The 21,141-nt window shown below is 39.9% G+C and overlaps 1 protein-coding gene across 5 annotated transcripts in view; it reads right to left on the bottom strand.

Moving 5' to 3' along the window:
* KYNU (kynureninase) overlaps positions 1 to 21,141 on the bottom strand; it is a 94,179-nt gene that overhangs the window by 4,290 nt on the left and 68,748 nt on the right. For all 5 annotated transcript variants that reach the window (XM_081872945.1, XM_081872944.1, XM_081872942.1 and 2 more), the window contains 2 exons: positions 4,260 to 4,312; positions 2,588 to 2,673 (listed from right to left, as the gene is read on the bottom strand). In XM_081872945.1, the coding sequence (XP_081729071.1) occupies positions 2,588 to 2,673; positions 4,260 to 4,312 (139 nt within the window). The remainder of the gene's footprint in view (positions 1 to 2,587; positions 2,674 to 4,259; positions 4,313 to 21,141) is intronic.

Raw genomic sequence — 21,141 nt, 5'->3', positions numbered from 1 at the left:
GCCATATAAAGTCTATTCACTTGTGACTTTGCAAGGGGTGTGGGAATGCTGCCAGGAATAATGTCCCCACAACAAACATTCTCCCCTCGCAAAAGGCAAGAGATTGTCCTTGCTGTGCATTTACACTTCCATTGCTTAGTATTTTCTTTAGAAGCTGTACCCTCTGTTTAATGCATCCCAGAGCAAGATGGGAAACAATTTTGCAAGCCATCTCTTGCCAGATACACATTCTATTTCACTGTACTACAGCAATTAGCACAAGGGAATCCTGACTGTGCCAAAAGAGGAACACAGGCGCAAAAAGGCAAGTCCATAGAAACTGATGAGCTCTCATTGCCTTTGACCCCCTGCCGTGGGCTAAATGGCTGCTCCCCCTCCCCCTTATGAACAGCACCATCTGGGTCAGAGCGGAGAAGCATCTCTAAGGTCACATAAAGTTTACAAAAATACAAGAGATGTTTAAGGACAAACAAAATGAATTGCCAAACAGAAGAAAAAGTATTGCCGTGCCCCTTTGCAATTTTTCAGAGCAGGAAAAGCAAACAGTAAAATTACTGATAATTCTCTGGCTTTATTTATTTAGGACTGATGATAGCATTTAGAAAATTATTTTTCCCCCAGATGGATTCAGAATGTCCCTAACAGACAACTAAAGGCTGCAATGAATACAAGTACGTTTTAAAAACTTTGAATGTTGCAGGTTACAGAAAGTTATAAAATATTATTTTTCATTCAAATATGCACGCACTAAATTAGCATCTGACAGAAATCAGCATGTAAGTGGCATTATGAGTCAACATCATTATATAATCCCATCCTGAAGATTGCTGATGGTTTTCTACAAACAAGCCAATTCCAGGAATCATCACAGAACACTAGACATTCTGTGCATGGAAATGACAATTGATAGAAGTCTCTTCTTTTAAGCTCTGAGAAAATATTTTCCCCCTTAGGAACTCACATATGAGAAGGAAGTTGGGACAATAATGATTCCCTATCTCAAATATTGTTCCAAGATACATTATCTATTTCCATTGTATCTGTATTGGACGCGCACTTTACTTCCTTGTAGAAACCTTGCAGATTCACAAGCGAAACTTTTATAACACATTTAAATTTCGCATCTACCTTCATTTTGTTCTCCTGTGCATCAACTGATAAATCAAGCAAGGGAGCCATAAGATCTTATTCTACATTATGGGTGACTGCTAGATGTATGTCAAGATACAAACATCTGTGGTCACATGCCTGGCCTTTTGGTACATAGTCCAGGTCAGTCTGCTAAGCAATGAACAGAAAAAATATAAAGGTATCTTGAAATGCAAGTGAAAATGACCCTGGAAATATTATGAGATGAAGCAGTCTTACTTTGTAGCCATTATAAGAATGGGGAAATGACCTAGTGACTTGGCACTATGCGTCTAGTAGTGTAAAACATTCAAAATTAAGTAATGTTAAGGAAGAGCAGATGGTTGTGATCCAATATATGGCTAGTTCAAATTAATATTTGTAAGTCAGCCCCATAAGGCTGAGATGAATATTTTGAATGCCCATTCACAGCTGTGAAAGTTGGGACTGTTTTGGCTATTTTTCTCCATTGGGCATAAAATAACTATTTTCAGGAGAAAGGGACTTACTGTGAAAAGTGATGTTGGCAGCACAGCCACCCTCTCCACACAATTTCTTAACTTTAAACATACTGTACTTTTGTTGCCACTGAAAGCAATGACAATCCAGACAGCACATTCCTTGCCTGGGACAATGTACTAGGATACTGTTGGGGGAGAGGGGATGGTGACATCTACTACTGGCAGCAGCAGCAAAATTATTTTATAAAGCAAGAAGAGGGGAAGGGGCACTGCTACTACTTTTCCTAGAAAATCCCAATGCACCAATCCCCCCCCCCTTACTTCTGTATTTTCTTCTTTCTCTTTGCCCACAGCGCCACCCTATTTTCACTGGAAAAACATCCTTAAGGGACTTTCAGCTCACCAGTAGCTGTATACGACACCTATCTGACCTCTTGATTTCTTGCCAAAAAAATAAAAATCCACATGTGAACACACAAGTGCTGCTTTAGTATGTGACAACTAGCTGAAGACAGGTTCATTATTTTAAAAAAAGAATTTATGGTGTTAGAACATACTTCAGCTTTGTTTTAAAATTAATGCCTGTCTCTAGCATTCCATCAAGATGCTAGTTCTGCTTTCTCCTCCTCCAAGCAAGTTATGTGGCACAAAATTATTATTATTATTATTATTATTATTATTATTATTATTATTATTACCCTAGCCATATGGCTGGGTTTCTCCAGCCACTCTGGGGAAGGGAAGGAGTGGCATTTTGTTTGAAACCATAGTAGAGGCAGCAACCAGGCAGGAATTCCAGTGTTCTCTTCACTGGTATGCTACAAGCAGATGTTAAGGCTGGCAGTATATTCATAGTAGTGAGATCATCCTTTTTATATTACATTAGTCTTCAACCAGACTTTTTGTTTAACTGCTGTATAGAACGCAAAGTAGGTTAATACTACACAAATTGCTTCATTTGTTTGTACTTGATCTGTCATGAAAATGTAATTGCTCACCTCTAAACTAGCATGGAGGGCGCACACCAATAAAATCGAAGGGTTTGATAGTCGAAATCCATTGATGCCAGGGCTCAGTTGCAATTCTGCAAGATGAACATATTCTATTAGATCCCTAGCTTTTGTTTGTTCCCAGAACCAAGAACCAATCACTCACAAGGTTTCCATCTTGTCAGAAAGTACTTTTGGTTTTGTTAGCCCTCATCCAGTGTACCAAGGCATACGGGCATCATACATACAATGCATACAGCGTTGGTTAGGACCTGCATGCCCCCCTCCCCCTCCAAAAAATTAGAGAAATATAGCTAAGCATTATCAACTTCACATATTGATGACACCAGGCTCCAAATCTCTACATAACTGCTCCCAACAGCTTCATATTGGAAGTTAAACTAGCTTTGGCAATGAAATGGTTCCCTATGGCAAAACTCCAGGGATTCATGGTATAATCACCTTATGCTCTCTGGATCCTGCCATAGGTAGGAGCAGAACCGTTGCAAAACAGAGCCTCTCAACTCTTTCCCACAGAGACAGGCTAATAAAACACCATAGTTCATTATATTAAAACCAGCCCAAATATTGAGTGGAAGCCACAGGGTTGCAATCCTACCCCTCTCTCCATAAAGGTCAATGGGGCAACAGATTATGATTCAGTCCGTGAAATGGGCCTGAACCTATCCTGGGAAGGATAAAGAGAATCAGTATCTTCCAAGAGTTGCTGCAGTTGAAGCACCTTCCTCAAAAAAAAAGTATTAGCAATCAGGTGGTAGCTGTCAAAAGCCTTTGAGTCCAACATCGGTTTTTAAGGAGTAGATGCAATACCATCTTCTTCTTCACGGCAGTATATCCTTTTCCTTCACACAGTAAGACATTCACCACACCCTAGACCCACCTGACCACACCCAGCTCGCCTTTATTAGGCAAAGTGAGCAAATCAAGAAGGCTGACAGCTGCAACCACCTTGTTCACATTTTCAGGCCTCAAAAAATGAAACTGATCCCATAAAATGTGACCAGGTGGTGTGTTGGACACTTCATTTGTACCTGCCACAACCAGAACATTCAAGTTCTTGTGAAGACTAATACTTTTATAATTCAAGTGCTTAGCAAACATGTTACAGCAATCTTCAGGGGGCGCCAACATCCCATTTATCAGGAGAGATGTTAACAAACCTCTCACCACTCAGAAAAACTCTGCTGGACAGCTACTTGAGAGTGCAACAGAAGCGGCAAAAGAAGCTTTCTTTGCCATCCCTGTTGCCGTGAAACAGGCAGAAGTTTATGCTCCGGTACATGTTAAGTCGTTGGAAATAATATATATATCTGACATGTTCTTGGCCTTCTCTATTTCTGGCCCAGGGATTTGTGGGACAAGGAATAATTGTTACTCACTATTACAAAAGCCTTTCAGCTCAGCAAATCACAACATAGCAAAATGATATAGCATCTTAAAAACATTTTAATATTGAGTCACCAGGCTGTAAAGTACAGCAACTCAAAAAATGACATAAAACTTCGCTCTGCAAAGGCCTGTTAAATCAGAAGTAGGAATGTGGCCTTCTTGGTCATTGTTTGTTCTTCTTTTTATGGTTGGGGGGAAAGAATCTGATTATACAATCTAAATAAACCATAAAATAAATCCTTACATAAAACTGAATATGAAATATACATACTGTTTTCCATGAGAAACCGGGTTTTGAAGTCATGACCCCACCATCCTACCAGCCTAAAAAGAAGGTAAAGGGGTAATAGCACAGTTGGTGACACAATAAAAATATTGTTGAATGAACAATATGACCAGTGTCAACAGACACAGAAATGTACAGATGCTGATGAAGTTCTCTAGAGTCTGGCCTGGATGAGAGCTTCAGGGCCTTGAAAAGCTCAGCTCAATGAAGATACAAGCATTGCAAATTCATTTTTTCCCCCTGTTCAGAATAAAATCCAAGCTGGAGGAGCATTCCTGACTAATGCTAGCCCATCTGTTGCTCCCACACACAGACACACACCACCCAAACTCCTGAAATGACAGCTCTGTGAGGTCCGGACAAGTTTCCACTAGGACCTCATCCCGCGAAGGAAGCATTTGCAACCAGAAATCATGGAGGCTCAATAATTAACAGCCGTAAATGGCAAATTTCTGTCCAGACTTCTGCTGGCTGTGCAAAGCTGTCCGAGGCAGCCCAGGGATAGGGGAGGCCTGCAAATGATGAGGCAGCATATACAAAGATGGTTGAGGGGGAAGCCCCTTCCCACAGTGAACCCTCTTGGTCCACAGAACCTCTGCAGGGGGTGGACTTTCCAACCCAACTGGAGGATTTCAAGGCTGTAGCTCGTTTGTCTCAAATGCTTTATGTAGAACCAGGAGAGAGCTCTCCTGACCACACAAGTTTGGGAGCAATTTCTGGCCATTTCTACAGGTGAGAAGGCCCTCAGAAGGTGCAGTGAAGTGACTTGAATCAATTAATGATATCAGTACAACACAAGAGCCAGTCATGTTGTGCTGCAATGACAGACACTGTATTCCATCCTGAGAATATATTCTAAGCAACTCATGAGTTGCAGTGGTTAGTCACAATGTGTGCCAGTGGCTATTAGAATAAACTGTACCAAATATGTTGATTTTCTAAAACTTGTGAATATTAATTTGGGGGGATAATAGATTCTTTACAATCCTCTCTAATCTAAAATGGAATGTCATTATAGACAACAAAGTTGAGAAACATCACACTACTGCTTAGTATTATTATGGCCATTCAAATTTCTATTGAAACCGCTAACAAAATAATAGCTTTTGGTTATGACACAACACGGAATTGTCAAAATAAATATATAAAGCATCGTAAAATTAATGCCTGAGAGATTTTGTTCATGATGCTTTGAATCACATATGAAAACATCAGCAACCGTTTTACAGTTTCAAGCTACATTTTATATTTTACCATAAAACACAATGTTAGTACATATTCATGTTATTGCAACATCCCAACTAATTCAATTTTGCAGGTCTTGCATCATTTTAATAGGGTTGGTACAGCAAAAAAAAAAAACTAACTCAATGATCTTGATGCTTCACAGAATGACGTTCTAAACTAAAGTCAAAAACACCAGAGCAAATTAACACTCTCTCAGAATGTCTACATGGACAATAGTAGCCCAACCATATGACAAATAAGATTCAAATCTTGGGTGCTGACCATGTTGAGGTCACTGTTCCACCAGGCCTTTGGTCAGGGCGCAGCCTGACTCCCTCCTATGGCAACCTGCACAGAATTTTGCTTAATCGGTTGCCATTAATTTGATTTTAATTAATTTTTATAATGAAATATTTTTAGAATGTGTGATTATTTGATTGTTTGATTATTTGATTATTGTTAGCTGCCCTGAGCCCGGCTTCAGCTGGGGAGGGCGGGATATAAATAAAATTTATTATTATTGTTATTATTATTATTATTATTAAACAACCCTAATTTTTCCTGTGGTGGTAGCTCTCCTGAGAGGGGAAATGGGACAAAATGATGTTAATGAATGCCTTTTAGGGTCTCTGAACAACCTTTTCATAAAATTCCAAAGACTGATTAGTAGCCTTCAAATGGGCTTCAAATCTGCTGTACAATCAGCAAAATGACCATCCAGCATGCACTGTGAAAAAAAATGGCATTTCTCATCTTCCACAACAAAAACACAAGGAAGGGGGAAACAGAAAGAGAGCACAATATATTCATAGAATCATAGAATCATAGAGTTGGAAGAGACCACAAGGGCCATCGAGTCCAACCCCCTGCCAAGCAGGAAACACCATCAGAGCACTCCTGACATATGGTTGTCAAGCCTCTGCTTAAAGACCTCCAAAGAAGGAGACTCCACCACACTCCTTGGCAGCAAATTCCACTGTCGAACAGCTCTTACTGTCAGGAAGTTCTTCCTAATATTGAGAGGGTGGAAATGAGGAAGTGCAAAATGCAGATGGGACGGGAAGAAAAATGGCAAGTAATAAAACCTGGGTGTTCATCAAATACACCAACAAAGCTAGCCTTTTATTCTGCTAATGCAGATTCAGGTATCAAGTCATAAAGTGTTCAATAGCAAAATGTCAACAAAAAAGATGGTGAACCAACATAAAGATTTCAGATAACTGAAAAATGTATTTTAACTCCCCAATTATTTCTGAAGGCTAATTTAGTCACTGCCTTGTGTACGAGATTTTTCAATTATCTGAAACTATGCATTATCCTTAGTGCTATGAAGTACCATTTCTTTGGAATGTCAGGAGATGACAGCAAGACAGGACAGGTGGTATTGGGCAGAGGTCATTTGCAGGGGGACAACTGAGTGCTGAGACTGCTGCCTACACCTCCTGCCTTCTTCCATGAGCAAGCAAGCTTTCCCCAGAAAGGCAATATAACAGTTGGTTTGTTCCACACATTTTCTCATTAAGAAGGCAACATGTGAATGCATTCTGTAACCCTTGTGATAACCACTCAAAAGTAGTCCATAAGCATTTTTGAGGATAGTGGATACAATAAAAATAAAATAAAGAGCAATTAAATCTCCAAAATGGAGATGTTAGGTTTCAGTGGTGAGCTTCTTGTTCTTTGTGTTCCCTGCCCCCACCCATCCTCTACCTTATCACATGAACTGTTTCTTTAGAATCCCATAGACATAGCTCAGGTTATAGTTGCACTTAATTCTCAGTTGTTCTTAGTTGTACATTTGGGGGCATTCTACCTCCCGACTAATGACCTCCATAAACATTTATGACCTGAGAAGGGGCTGCAAATTGAAACTCTAAAGGATTATTGATTCTGGAAAGGGTGAGGGCAAACATAAAATTAGGGCTGACAAATTTCTGCAAAATATTAGCCTGTGATGATTTGAAATAGCTAAGGTCTTAAGACCTGACTATAATGGCTTTACAAATACATGTTTTAAAAAATAAAATATAGTAAAACTGAATGATAAGATGCTAAAGTAAAATTTATTGAGGAGCAAATATTTGGAATGCAAAATGAGTATTTATAATCCATTAACTATTTAGAATATCCTCAGTCTCTAGACACCACAAACATGCTTAACATAAATGGCTTCTTCATTTTAGAGTTTGAATAACCATTTTGCAACAACTTATACTTGGTGGTCCCCCGGGCTTTGTGTCTTGATGTGATGCTACCCAAAAGGCAATTGATAGCTGGGGGTAGTAAAGACATGGGCTGGTTCTGTGCCCATAGTCACCTTTGACTGGACTTGACTGTCCAGGGGTCCTTTACCTTTTACCTTTGCCTCTGTGCCTTAGAAGCCAACACATGCAGTGACCACTTTACTGACTGTTTGGTATCAGTGTGAAGAGGCTGTGTGTGCATGTATTGGATTCCTTGCAAGACTTCTGATTGACTGGGATTCCAATGGCCATGGACAGGGGTGAGTACATATGGTGCCCTATATACTCTTGCAACACACTAAGAGCCTTTTAAATCTACTGTACATTATTTTAATGCTGTATTTTGTGTGTGTGTGTGTGTGTGTGTGTGTGTGTGTGTTTTAATTTTTGCTGGTTTCCATTTTTTGTTTGGTTTAATTGTAACTTTTTGTAAGCCGCCCTGGGAACCTGTTAGATGGACAGGAGCCAAATTAAATAAAGAAGCAAAACTAAACTGGAGTAATAGTGCACAGCTACAGCAGGTAATAATAGATGGAGTATACAGTTGTTGCCCAATTTCAAGGTGGTAATGTCATATGATTAGAAATTAAAAGCATATTTCAGCAGCGTCTGGTTTTTAACCTACACAGCAAGCTCCCGTTTTGCTAGTCAAAGGCAGCAAGACAGAAAATTTCTGGAGAGCCAGAATTATGCCCGAAAGGATCATAATTTGCCCCCATTGCTTTCAAGCACGGTTACGCTAGGGAGCAATCCCATCAGTAAAAGTTTTGTGTGTTTTTATCTAGCTCAGATTTCCTTTCACATCTGTGTGCTTATAGTGAAGCACTGGGCATTCAAAACTTGACTTGTTTCGTTTGTAGTTGCATTAATGATGCAAGAGCGTGGGATATAATGATTGCTATGTATATGCGGTGTAGACATCAAAGGAGATCCAGTTTAAAGAACGTAAGGGTGGGGGGAATCCTTTGACCTTTGCTTCTGAATAACAGATGAGCACGCTGCTCATTTATAATTTATAACCCGGAGGATCACAAGGTTCATTTGTGTTCTAGGGAGGGAAGGATCCCATCCACACCAACTACTGATTTATATTTTATTTTTTAAAAAAAGAATGAACAAAATTGGGCTTGTATTTATGTGGCTTGAGTTTCAGGGCAAACCTTCCTGTCCAAGGGGACAGTCTGTGCATTCCCCACACACCGTCGACAAGACAGAGAAGCAAATGAATGGCAGCAGGTGAAACACCCTATAAAAAGGGCAACTTTTCTATAGCGCTGTAGTTCATAAACATTCTCATCATGAGCTTCCTCTGCTCCATCACACTTGTCTTTTTCCTGCTCAGCTTTGAAAGAGGCACCCTCAGAATTTATGATCGCCACTTATAAAAGTGCAGTCAATGCCTGCAAAGCTTACAAGGGCAGGCTTTGCAGAGCAGAAATGGGCATAGACAGTCATGTAGCACTCTGGACTCATACACACTTCCATTTGTCCCACAATGTCTAGACATGGGTCTGAGAGGTTCTTCTTTTACCTTGCCAGTTTCCTCGGGAAAACCCAATGTTTACTGCTGAATCAGAACAAACGTCAACTGAGTCTTCTACCGTTTGACGTTTGTTCTGATTCAGCAATAAACTGTGGGTTGCCCCAGGGAAAGTGGCAGGACAGAAGAAAAACCTCTTGGATCCATGCCTAAAAATCATGGGAGAAATGGAAGAAATAGCAGGACAAAGGAAGTGGAGCTGAACTGTGCTGAAGCACTGTTGCACCTGGAAAGAGGCATATCTATTTTTCCTCCCCTTTCCAACACACATTTTGTCACTCTTCCAGAGTTTTAACCTACATCACATGGCTTTCTAAGGAACAAGCCACATGAGATTCGTAAAATACATAGTTTAAAACTGAAAAGCCAAATAAAAACAATGATATATTACTACACTGTTATACTACTTGTGTTTAAGGAAGATCTGCAGGGGTGGAGGTGGTCAAGATTAATTTCAAACTGCTATATGTTGAGGGTCTTTTGTGTTAAACTTTTCTTGCATGTCTAATTATCAATTGTGTTCAATCTACATACTATACATCCTTGCAGCTCATTATTAGCAGATTTCTCTCTTAGAATGCTGTAGCTATCCTACAGTTCTATGAAAATGTTGTAAAAAATCAAGAGTTAACAATAGTCAAATAATGAGACATTTTCATTAGAAGCAAAACAATTTTTTCCTATTTAGGCTTTTGTGCAGCCCAGGAACAAAATTTAATGAGAGAAAAATAATGTTTGTTTTTTAAAAACAAAACAAAACAAAACCCGATGACTGGCATAACTATCTTGACTTGGTTGTGGCATGTAAAATGCCACAATTTGGAATAATTGTTCTACCCAAGAAGTAACTGGATGTCCTTTCTGATTGCAGCTTTTGTTTTCACATTCGGTAGAGAGTTTAATTTAACGGTTGTAGCAAATGCACTCTGTGCATGAAAAACGCATTGGCTCTTTGGTCAACCAAGTGCAAGGTGATTTGCTGCTGATGGGGATTTGAAAACAGAGGGTGCAGATGTCCTCTTTAAAGATATATTTTTTTCCTTGTTAGTCTTTTAGATTCAGTTCAACTGGGAATACACCAGTCTCTGAGCATGTCCCTCCATATTACCCCTCCAGGTCAAAACAAAGGGAGATTGAGTTCACTTTTATAACAAGATACAAGTTTTCTGTGCTCAGAGTATGTGAAAGAGAAATAGCCATTATACTGGGAATCCAATCAGGGCTTGTTGAATTCATACAGAACTCCTCTGGAAGCCTCTAAGGCTTTTGTGATGAGAAAGGTAATTTCATTCACAGAGAGCAGGCAGAGAAAAAGTATGAGGAAGCTGCAAAAAGAATTGAAGTCTAAATTACATCCTAAGAAAATATCTTACCCAAACCAACCCCTCTAAGGCTAATGAAGTTGAATTAAAACTGTTAAATCGGCTTATGATCAACTGTTACTGCAGAGTGTACATATATCACTTTTATTTAACTACATCTACAGAGAAGAAAAGGGGGGGCAGGAGAGAATACAGCCAGAAATACTTTGGAACTGCTATTGAGAGTATCAATTCCCTGTTTTCCTTCAGAAATTAAAAATCAACCTGGGAGACAATTTATTCCTACAGATTATTAATGAAGTACGCAGTAATTATTCTAAAAGTATTGGGGGGAAAACAATACCATAATAGTGAAAAATTATAAGACAGTGCCTTGCTGCTTTAAAAAGCCTATGAAAATGTGATAAAACTTTCTAGAGTGCCTCAAAAAGATTAAAGATAACACATGTGCTCTTTCAGAGATGCAACTTCTTCGTTAACGTTGTTAGTTGCTTTTGACTCTCATGATAGTTTGTAAATCACTTTGTCTTTCTTTAGCACCATGAATTAATTCACAAAGACTATGTAACTATGCAGAGTCCTCGTAATGCATCCATCGAAATAAGCAATACTAAAGGGCCCTACATTTCTGAACAGAGAAAATGATATATATTTCTACTAGACATCTGCTTTATTAGACAGAAATTAAAGAATAAATTAACCGGGTCAAGAATTGCAAGTAGCATTTTGCATTGCCTTCTAAGCTGAATATACTGTACATCTCAGAAATCAATATAAAGCAGTGATGCAAAATTATATTCAATTAAAAATACTTTCCAGTGCTAATAATGCAATAATAATCATTCCCCCCAGTAAGGTTTAGGGATAGCCAAATGTTAAAAGAGCTAGAATCAAATATAGAAAAGCACCCAATAATGAATTCTCCTTATTACAAGGTGATCTTTTCTGTTTACCTTGTGACAAGGATCATGCATATATTAAGCTTGCTTATTGTCCCACATTATACAGAACCGTACAATAATACAAGCCAATATACTTATTATGGCTTGGTTTTTGTATCAGTCACATGCTGAATATTTAAGGTTGCCCTGTTTTTGCTATACATATAACTTTGTAAATGATTACACTTCTTGTGTTGTGTAAAATAAACCAAACGAAATATCTCTCTTCTTTTTTGAAATTTGTACTCCTTACTAGCTCCAGATGTTTGCAGAACTTTAGATTATCCTTATTCAATTCTCTTGAGTTTTGGGCTTCCTTGACAACCTCTTTCTGTCAAATTCCCAAGACAGATAGGTGTGATCTTTGACTTCTTTGAGAAGAGGAGCTGAGTGTTGGGTGGATATACAGAACAGAAACTGACAAAAGGCCTACATATTCAGCACAATATGGTTTCTTAGCTTATGTTAATAGGCAATTGCCTCCAGTATAAAGATGACCTCCCTGATGACTCATAATGTGACTATAGAAACTTGTTCAGTCAGCATTCAACATCCTGATATTTGTGTGTGAAGCCATATTGTGAATCCTCTCTGTATGATGCATCTGCCTCCCCAAAGAGATTGTGATAATTTCCATGTTGATACAAGACTTTTCAAACCTCCCACACAGAAAAAGTCCAAACTCTTACACCGTACACATCCCACCTAGTTTCATCTTAGCTTTGACTAGTTTCCAAAGAGGAAGATGTGGAAGTAGTGCTGCAAAGTACTCTACTCTGCCTGTTCTGTGAAAGGACTTCTAGAAATCTGGATAGCTTAGCTATAGAAAAGTGCCTGAAAGGGAGAAAGGTAAAAAGGTAATATAGATCAACTGTTCAACATTCTACATGCTTAGGGGTATACATGTAAGAGCAGGTAATGAAACCTCAATGGAATCCCAATGGAATCCCATAGAAGAAAATAAGCTAGGGGCATTTTTGAATGGGAAAGGCTTAAGGAACTCAATGCTCACCACTTCTACACTCAAGATTGCTGCCTCTTGAGGCTGTTTTTCATGCACAAAACTTTACATGAATGTGTGCATGACATGTAGGTGCCGCACACTTTCTTAATGTTCCCTCTAATATTTTTTTAAAAAAATGCCCTTGGATATTTGCCATTCACTTGGAGAATCCAAGAATTAAACCCTGCAGGCCTATTCTGTGTCTAGATTGGCCTAATCAATCACATCTCCCAAGACAATGTCCCATTAAACCTAATTAGCCAAAGCCTTTATTCCTAAACTGCCTCTACTCAGGGGAAGTTTTAACTTTTGGTTTTCAAATGAGCTAGAGGCACTTAAAATGCTCTCCCCTCTTCATTTGGCAGCAAAAATAGCTTATTTTTGAGTACAGTCAAGGGTACTTTAAGAAGTTGGTGTAAAATTTTGATACAGCCCATGAACATTTTAATGTTATCTTGCAACATTATATGAGAAATGGGTAGCTGCTCAGATGAGAAATTCACTTTCTTTCCTTTTGTGCAGTCTCAATACAAATGCCGTCTAAACCACCAGCATCTAAATAGTTAGAAACCATTTCCTTTATTAGCTTTGTAAATTACTGTCATTAGAATCCCCTTGCTCTGATTTCACATGACCCTTCTTAAGAAACAATTACAGTCTATCAGTAATAGAAGCAAATCTTTCCAAGGACATCCTCGATATTACCACTAAATTCTTTCATCTCATTCCAACGACAACAACTTTTAGGGATGTTAATCAAAGCTGACTTGGTTACACTCTTGAAATAGAAGCCTTTCAGGTCAATTCATTCATTTATTATCAGAATAAATGTGTGTGTGTGTGTGTGTGTGTGTGTGTGTGTACACAGATGAGATTTTATTGTAAAAGTCATGACACCTCTCCTGTTTCAAATCCCACTTCAAATAAGGCATTTTCCAGAGCACGTGACAGTGATGCCCTGTAATGCTTTTGACACAGCATCATTGAAGCCATGCAGCTGTTTATTTCTCTTTCTAACCCAAGTGCAGGTTAGCCACACATGACGGAAAAACATACTTATGAACTGTAGTCTGAAGCAGAAGAATGAAAGAATAAAGCACAAGAATGAAAGCAATTCACATCGTTGACAGCCAAGAAGTCACCTGAATGTATTATAAGCTTTCCTTCAAACCTGGTGCCTGCTGTGCAAGGTATGTCTCTCCCTACCCACCCCACCCCCACTAAACTTTGAATAGCTGTTTATTTCTATCATTTTTAAAAAAGAAGATTGATGCTTTTAAAACATGTTTCTTCTCAGTACAACATCCCACCAAAATATCGCAGAAAACTCTGTTTTATTTCAAGACCCTACCTGCTGGTAAGCCTGTGATAAGTTTAAGACTTCATAATAAATCCTTTCATTTTAATACTAGGCGGTGTACTGTTTTGCTTTAATCCTCTGCTGAAGCTTATCTATTATTCTCTTGCCTGCTTTACATATATTTATAACCCTTTCATCTTTTTGAATTGTACATTTTGAAAGCATTCAGCTTAGGAAAAGTTGTTCCCACCCCAGAACTCAATTGCTCAGAAAAAAGACTTTTGTTGTGCTGCCTGAACCACGAAGCTGCAACAGCAAACATGCTACCCCTACCCTGGCTTCAGGACGTGCCTTACTTAAGGCAAATTAATGATCATAAATATCCTGCCATGGATACCTACCATAAGCTAAAGACATTAATGATAGCATCGCATGGCAGTAAGTCAGCTGTCCCTCACTTTGATCAGCCTACGTTTCGGAGATGCTAAAAACGTAATGATGCTTGTCTTTTTACTCCACATCCAACCACCAAAATTTACACCTCTGAATTCCCATAGCCCTTGCATTTCTGGCTACTAGTCCATATATCGTATTTTTCGCCCTATAGGGCGCACCGGCCCATAGGACGCACCTAGTTTTCGGGGGGGGGGAATCAAGGGAAAAAATAGGATTCCCACCCCCCGCAGCTCTGGGAGCAGCGGACAGGGAATTCCCCCATCTCATAGAAAAGCCCGCAGAAGCCGCGCACCCTTTAAAGAGCACGCGGCTCCTGCGGGCTTTTTGACTCAGCTTGTGGGGCTGGCGATGGGGGGAAGCGCTGCTTTCCCCAACCGCCAGCCTCAAAGCCGGGTTGGGGAGCAGCGCTAAGGCGTTGTGCGCCTTCCCGCTGCCCCCCCAGCTTGTGGGGCTGGCGGTGGGGGAAAGTGCTGCTTTCCCCCACCGCCAGCCTCAAAGCCGGGTCGGGGAGCAGCGCTTAGGCGTTGCGCGCCTTCCTGCTGCCCCCTCCTGCAGCTTGTGGGGCTGGCGGTGGGGGGAAGCGCTGCTTTCCCCCACCGCCAGCCTCAAAGCCGGGTCGGGGAGCAGCGCTAAGGCATTGCGTGCCTTCCCGCTGCCCCCCCCCAGCTTGTGTGGCTGGCGGTGGGGGGAAGCGCTGCTTTCTCCCACCACCAGCCTCAAAGAGCAGACTCTCCTGGCTTCAGCAAAAGCAACGCAAAGCCTCCAGAGCACAGGCTTTGGAGGCTTCACGTTGCTATCGCTGAAGCCAAGGAGCCTGCATTCGCCCCATAGGATGCACACACATTTCCCCTTCATTTTTGGAGGGGGAAAAGTGTGTCCTATAGGGCGAAAAATACGGTATCGAAATACTATTTACAATCCCACTGCAGACATCACAGTAAGATCAACTTTCACAATGCACATAACTCACAGTTCAACACACATTTATGACATGAACAGGGACCATTCTCACATCAGCACATGGTTGCTACAGGGAAATACCTCTCAGCTGCCATAGTCTATGATGAGCTAGTCATATATACCTGCTGTCATGCATAGACGAAAGTTTGTAGATAGCATATACTTTGCTACAACAGAATGTGGTAATAGCCACCAATCTTAAAATTGGATTAGATAAATTTTTGGAGGATAAGGCTATCAATGGCTACTACTCATTATGATGACTATATACGCCTTCCAGGATAAGAGGCCTCCGAACACGAGTTGCTGGGTAGGAGGGTTGGGGAAGCTACAACAACAGCAGAGCTCTATTGCCCCTAAGTCCTGCTTTTCTGCTTCTCAGAGTCATTTACTTTGACATGATGGGAACCTGAACTAGGACTTCAATCTAATCCAGGAGGGCTCTTCTTCAAAGTGTTAACGGGCTGAACTAGAACTTGCAAGTTTAGTTCTTTTGAATTCACCCTATAGAATGTAACACCATGAATGTCTCCCTTGTTCTCTTATAAAGGCAATGGTGTCCAAATGAGAGGTGCTGGAACTGAGTTCTGCTTGCTGTGTCCAGATCAGCAAGAGTTGTTCAGATCAGCCTATTCACTTCCAGTTGCTAGCCTTTTGTCACCTTTCCCTTTTTTGCTTTCTCTTACCCCTGACTCTATACGAATAAAGGTTCTGTTCTCTCTCTCTTTACAAAGCACCTATTTCCACCATCCCTCAAGATTATTTTGAGAATCATTTAGTCCATAAAGCCTTTCCTGCATTACCATAAGCAATGGCTTTAGAGTGCTTCTTTCTACTAGTTAATACACTTCTGACCTTTCCTAACTACTCCTTTATATCCTTCAGTTCTGCTTCATCCAACTTGCTTAGAACACATGGCACTTGATGTGTCCTCACTTTAGTATTTTTTCATATCTAGCACTATGTAAAAGGATAAAATATCCCCTCTTCACTTTTCTCAAATTATTCACAATTTTATATATATCCTCTCCCTATTAATTTGCATGGTCTTGAAATCATGTTCAGCAGCCTGAAGTTTCCAGGCATTTAAAATAATAATAATAATGGTATTCCTTTAGCTATCATCTCACCCTCTAAAAGAGAGGCTGGTGTTAAGAGACATTTACATTTCAAAATGTGTGGTTCAGCAATTTTAAAATTGAGACCTTCCAGACCCAATCTATACCTAGCGACATATTGCTGCTTAATCTATTTACTCTAAAATCTCTTACACGAAGCTTCTGATGTGTGGGGATTCATTAAATTTGTCATCTGAAAGTGATATTTAAGATATGAGTACCTCACCAGTATCTTTAGTGAAGATAGATGCTAATTATTCATTTGGTTCTGGCAGGGATCCTGCTTTTAATGCTTTTCACTTTCTTATTGTTTGATTATAAAAAGGGAAAGAAAGCCATTACTTACTGAGCCATTCTACGAACCACTATGAACTGACATCACTTTATAGGATTGACTTTTAGAGTCTCACCACTGGAGCAACAGGTGCCATTTATGATATGCTGGGAGGGGTTGTTCCCTTCCTGTGATGTAATACAGCTGCACTGATTTGACTGAGGCACTCAATAGGCCCCGCTGTTTACCTGTGTACAAATTATTGAGATGTCTGTGACCAGAAAACCCACTGCATCTCATATATGCAGAAATCAGTTGCCATTACTGAGGGTTGGGACATACTCTGCCTAGTGCTATAGTAGCCAGTTTCCCTCAATTTGATAGTACGGGGCTTGAACATCTACCCTTGGTCTTATATGTATCTGTATGTTTATAGCACTGTGCATAATACATAAATGCATAGGGCAAACATTTTGTGTAACAAGAATTCCTGCAATTGCAGTCATGAGTGTCTACATGTTCATTAGATTATGTGTGTCCATAGGATTGAAGTTGTTCAAAACAGGAAATCTGTGAACAGGTGGAAGAAATGCAGTAATGGCATGAGCTTCTGTGTGAATCAGACCTAGCTGAGATGAAAAAAAAGCATTAATATGCTGGATATACACAACATGTTCTACTCTTATATGCTTCACATGTGGAATTGCCACTGAAAACAAGTGGCGGGTTTAAGAATGGAAAAACGTTTGAGATGCAAGAGTTCATAATACGAGTCCCCCCCATCTCAAATAAGGTTGATCAAAGGTTCCTTTGAGCTTTCTCCAACTAGATGGGGATAATTGTTTGTAGCCAGAGACTGCGTCCTTTCAATTGTTGCTGTCAGGGACTGGGCAGAGCAGGAATGGTGGAGATCACCTCCCCATCCTGACCCTTCCAGGGAGGAGGAAAAGGAAGAGAGCATAGATTTACAACAGTGGTTTGTGAGAAGTCACAGCGCAGAGGCATATGAGGGGAAAAGTTGGGAAATAATGGGAGAGGAGGAGGAGGCGGAGGTGGAAGCGGAGCGACAGCTGACTGACACAGTGTCATTTGAAAGCATCCCAGACCCTCCATCTCCCAGAACCCAGCGAGCCTTGAAAGTAGGAGAGCAAAGAGCTCAAAGACAGAAGGAACGTAGCAACACCTGCAGAAGTGATGAATGAGGAAGTGGGGTGGTGGAGATTCACTCAGGACAATGCCATTATCCAAGAGGCTGGGTTCTATGGCCTCTCTCTGTAAATATTGAATAACAAAGGATGGTAAGAAACTTTTTCTTGTCTTTACGCTTTCCTGGGCAACCAGCCAGGAGCAGCTGATGGTATCCTGACAGGGGCTTTTTAAATAGAAAAATAGGTGCCAGTATACTCACCATGAAGTTGTTACAGTAAGTGCCACACTTTTTAATAACAAAAAAGAGGTGCCAGTACTATGTACCCTTGGGTATCCCCTGTAAAAAAGCACTGGGTGTAGTGATGAAAAGAGGAAGGAACAGGTTAACAATGTGTCTCCAAAAACATCATTATGGGAGTGACAGGACTCTACACTTTTTTGAACTAGAGCTGTGTACAAATGGACTCTAGAAATTACCCACCTTATTTGTAAGTAGAGAAAACGAGGGACCCATTTCACTAAATCTCTTTGGGGAGGAGAAAGAGAAATTCTCCAACAATTTATTGGAGGTGTAACTCACTATTTACCAGTGACAGTAGCAAAGCATATTTTTTTCCAGCCCCAAAGGTATTGTGGCTGCTTCTGCTGCAATGAGTGGAAGCAGCAGCAACTGCCTTAGTAGATGTGGCTTGCTGGGCATCACAAAATGGAGAAGAGTATTAGGAGGAAATTCGGCAAAGCAGCCTTCAGAAAAAAATCTCAGAAATTTTATCAGAAAAATGTCTTCTGTGAAATATGGCAACAGCTCTACTTTGAGCCCCTATATCAATTATTTTCACCAAATACAATTCATTCTTTTTTCATAATTCCTCACGTAAGTAACTATTCTTTTAAATTATAGCTTTTTTTGTCTTTGTTACCATATTTTAAATTGTCGTGAGCTGACCCATGATAACTATTATTATTATTTAATTGAATTTATATAATACCCTATACCTGCAGGCTGATCGCCGAAGAATTGATGCTTTTGAATTATGGTGCTGGAGGAGACTCTTGAGAGTCCCATGGACTGCAAGAAGATCAAACCTCTCCATTCTTAAGGAAATCAGCCCTGAGTGCTCACTGGAAGGACAGATCCTGAAGCTGAGGCTCCAATACTTTGGCCACCTCATGACAAGAAAAGACTCCCTGGAAAAGACCCTGATGTTGGAGAAGGGGATGACAGAGAACGAGATGGTTGGATAGTGTTCGCGAAGCTACCAGCATGAGTTTGACCAAACTGTGGGAGGCAGTAGAAGACAGAAGTGCCTGGCACGCTCTGGTCCATGGGGTCACGAAGAGTCGGACACGACTAAACAACAACAACAATACCTGAAGGTCTTAGGGCAGTTCACAAGATAAAATTGCAAAATAAAAACACAAAATACATAAGCAAAATATATATAAGCTGAAACAGCCAAATAACCCCCCTCAAAACACATAAAAACCTTTAAAAACAAATCATTTTTGTAAAAAAAAAAAAATTTAAAAATTTAAAAAAAAACAATTTAAAAGCAATTTAAAAGAATGTTAACAGTACTATCTGCTGGGCAGCAGCAGTTCTTTTGTAGTCTGTCTTGTGGAGAGAAGCAGGAGGCCAAAGATACAAACTGTACAAATAAAATAAATACAAATAAGCTAGAACGGTATCCTAGACTGATGCTTATGTACTCACTGGAACACTTTCCCAGCTAGAATCTGTTTCAATATTTTTGGAAAGAGGCTTTCATCACGTTGATACCTAAATCAGAAACTGAGAAGACACAACTTAAGAACTACCGTCCCATCTCCCTTCTAAATGTGGATTACAAATTTTTTGTGGACATTTTAGCAAGCAGATTTTAAAAAGTCCTAAATGAAGTAATTCATAAGGACCAGGCAGGCTTTCTCCCAGGCAGACATTTGTTTGCTAATACAAGGAACATTATTGACATCTTGGAACTTCTGCAAACAAATATTAATACAAAAGCTGTGTTAATTTTTATAGATGCGGAGAAGGCCTTTGACAACATTTCCTGGAAGTTTATGAAGAAAAATTTGGAAGGGATGGGAGTGGGACGGGGATTTGAAAATGGGATAGATGCAATCTATTCAGAACAAAAGGCTAAACTGATAGTTAACAATGTGGTGACAGAAGAGTTTAAAATTGAAAAAGGAACACGACAAGGCTGCCCTATTTCCCCTTTGTTATTTATTTCTGTCCTGGAGGTGCTCTTGAACATGATTAGAGGAGACCGGCTGGTTGAAGGAATACGGGTCGGAGCGAAACAGTACAAACTTAAAGCTTTTGCAGATGACCTGGTTTTGACATTACAGGAGCCAGAATCTAGTACGAAAAGAGTATTACAATTGATTCAAGAGTTTGGTCGGGTGGCGGGATTTAAATTAAATAAGCAAAAAACTAAGGTTTTGGAAAAAAACTTGACAGTTACAGAGTCAGAAAGGTTTCAGAAAGAGACAGAGTTAAATGTGGTTAAAAAAGTAAAATACCTAGGGGTAAATATAACAGCAAAAAATCTGAGTTTATTTAAGGACAACTATGAGAAATGTTGGTTAGAAATTAAGAGAGATCTAGAAAGTTGGACAAGATTGAAACTTTCCTTGTTAGGCCGAATTGCTGCTATTAAGATGAATGTATTGCCAAAAATGTTGTTTTTGTTTCAAACTTTGCAAGTTGTGGACAAAACAGAGTGCTTTCGGAAGTGGCAGAGAGATATTTCTAAATTTGTCTGGCAGGGCAAAAAGCCCAGAATTAAGTTTAAGATATTAACTGATGCGAAAGAAAGAGGGGGCTTTGCCCTGCCAGACTTAAAGTTGTATTATGAGGCCGCAGCTTTCTGCTGGCTAAAAGATGGGCTACTTCTCGAGGACACTAACGTACTAGATTTGGAAGGTTTTAATAATGCTTTCGGGTGGCATGCATATTTATGGTATGACAAGGTTAAGATCAATAAGACGTTCAAGAACCATATTGTCAGAAAAGCAGTGTTTAATGTCTGGATAAAATACAAAGACTTATTGGAAAATAAAACTCCAAGGTGGCTTTCACCATTGGAAGCTAAGGCCCGGAAAAGACTCAATATGGAGGCCAAATGGCCGAAGTATTGGGAAATATTAGAAAAAGATGGAGATAATTGGAAATTGCAGAGTCAGGAGAAAATGAAAGACAAAGTGCGAGATTGGTTACATTATGCTCAGATTAAAGAAGTTTTTAAACTTGATAAAAAGCTAGGATTCCAGGTGGAAAAATCGAAGCTAGAAACGGAACTGTTAGAGCCTAAGACTAAGGTACTTT

Source organism: Podarcis erhardii (genome assembly GCF_964252035.2).
Source record: "Podarcis erhardii genome assembly, chromosome: 1".
NCBI classification, from domain to species: domain Eukaryota; kingdom Metazoa; phylum Chordata; class Lepidosauria; order Squamata; family Lacertidae; genus Podarcis; species Podarcis erhardii.
Note: the sequence above shows the minus strand (reverse complement) of the source record. Positions and strands in the feature narration are given on the sequence as shown.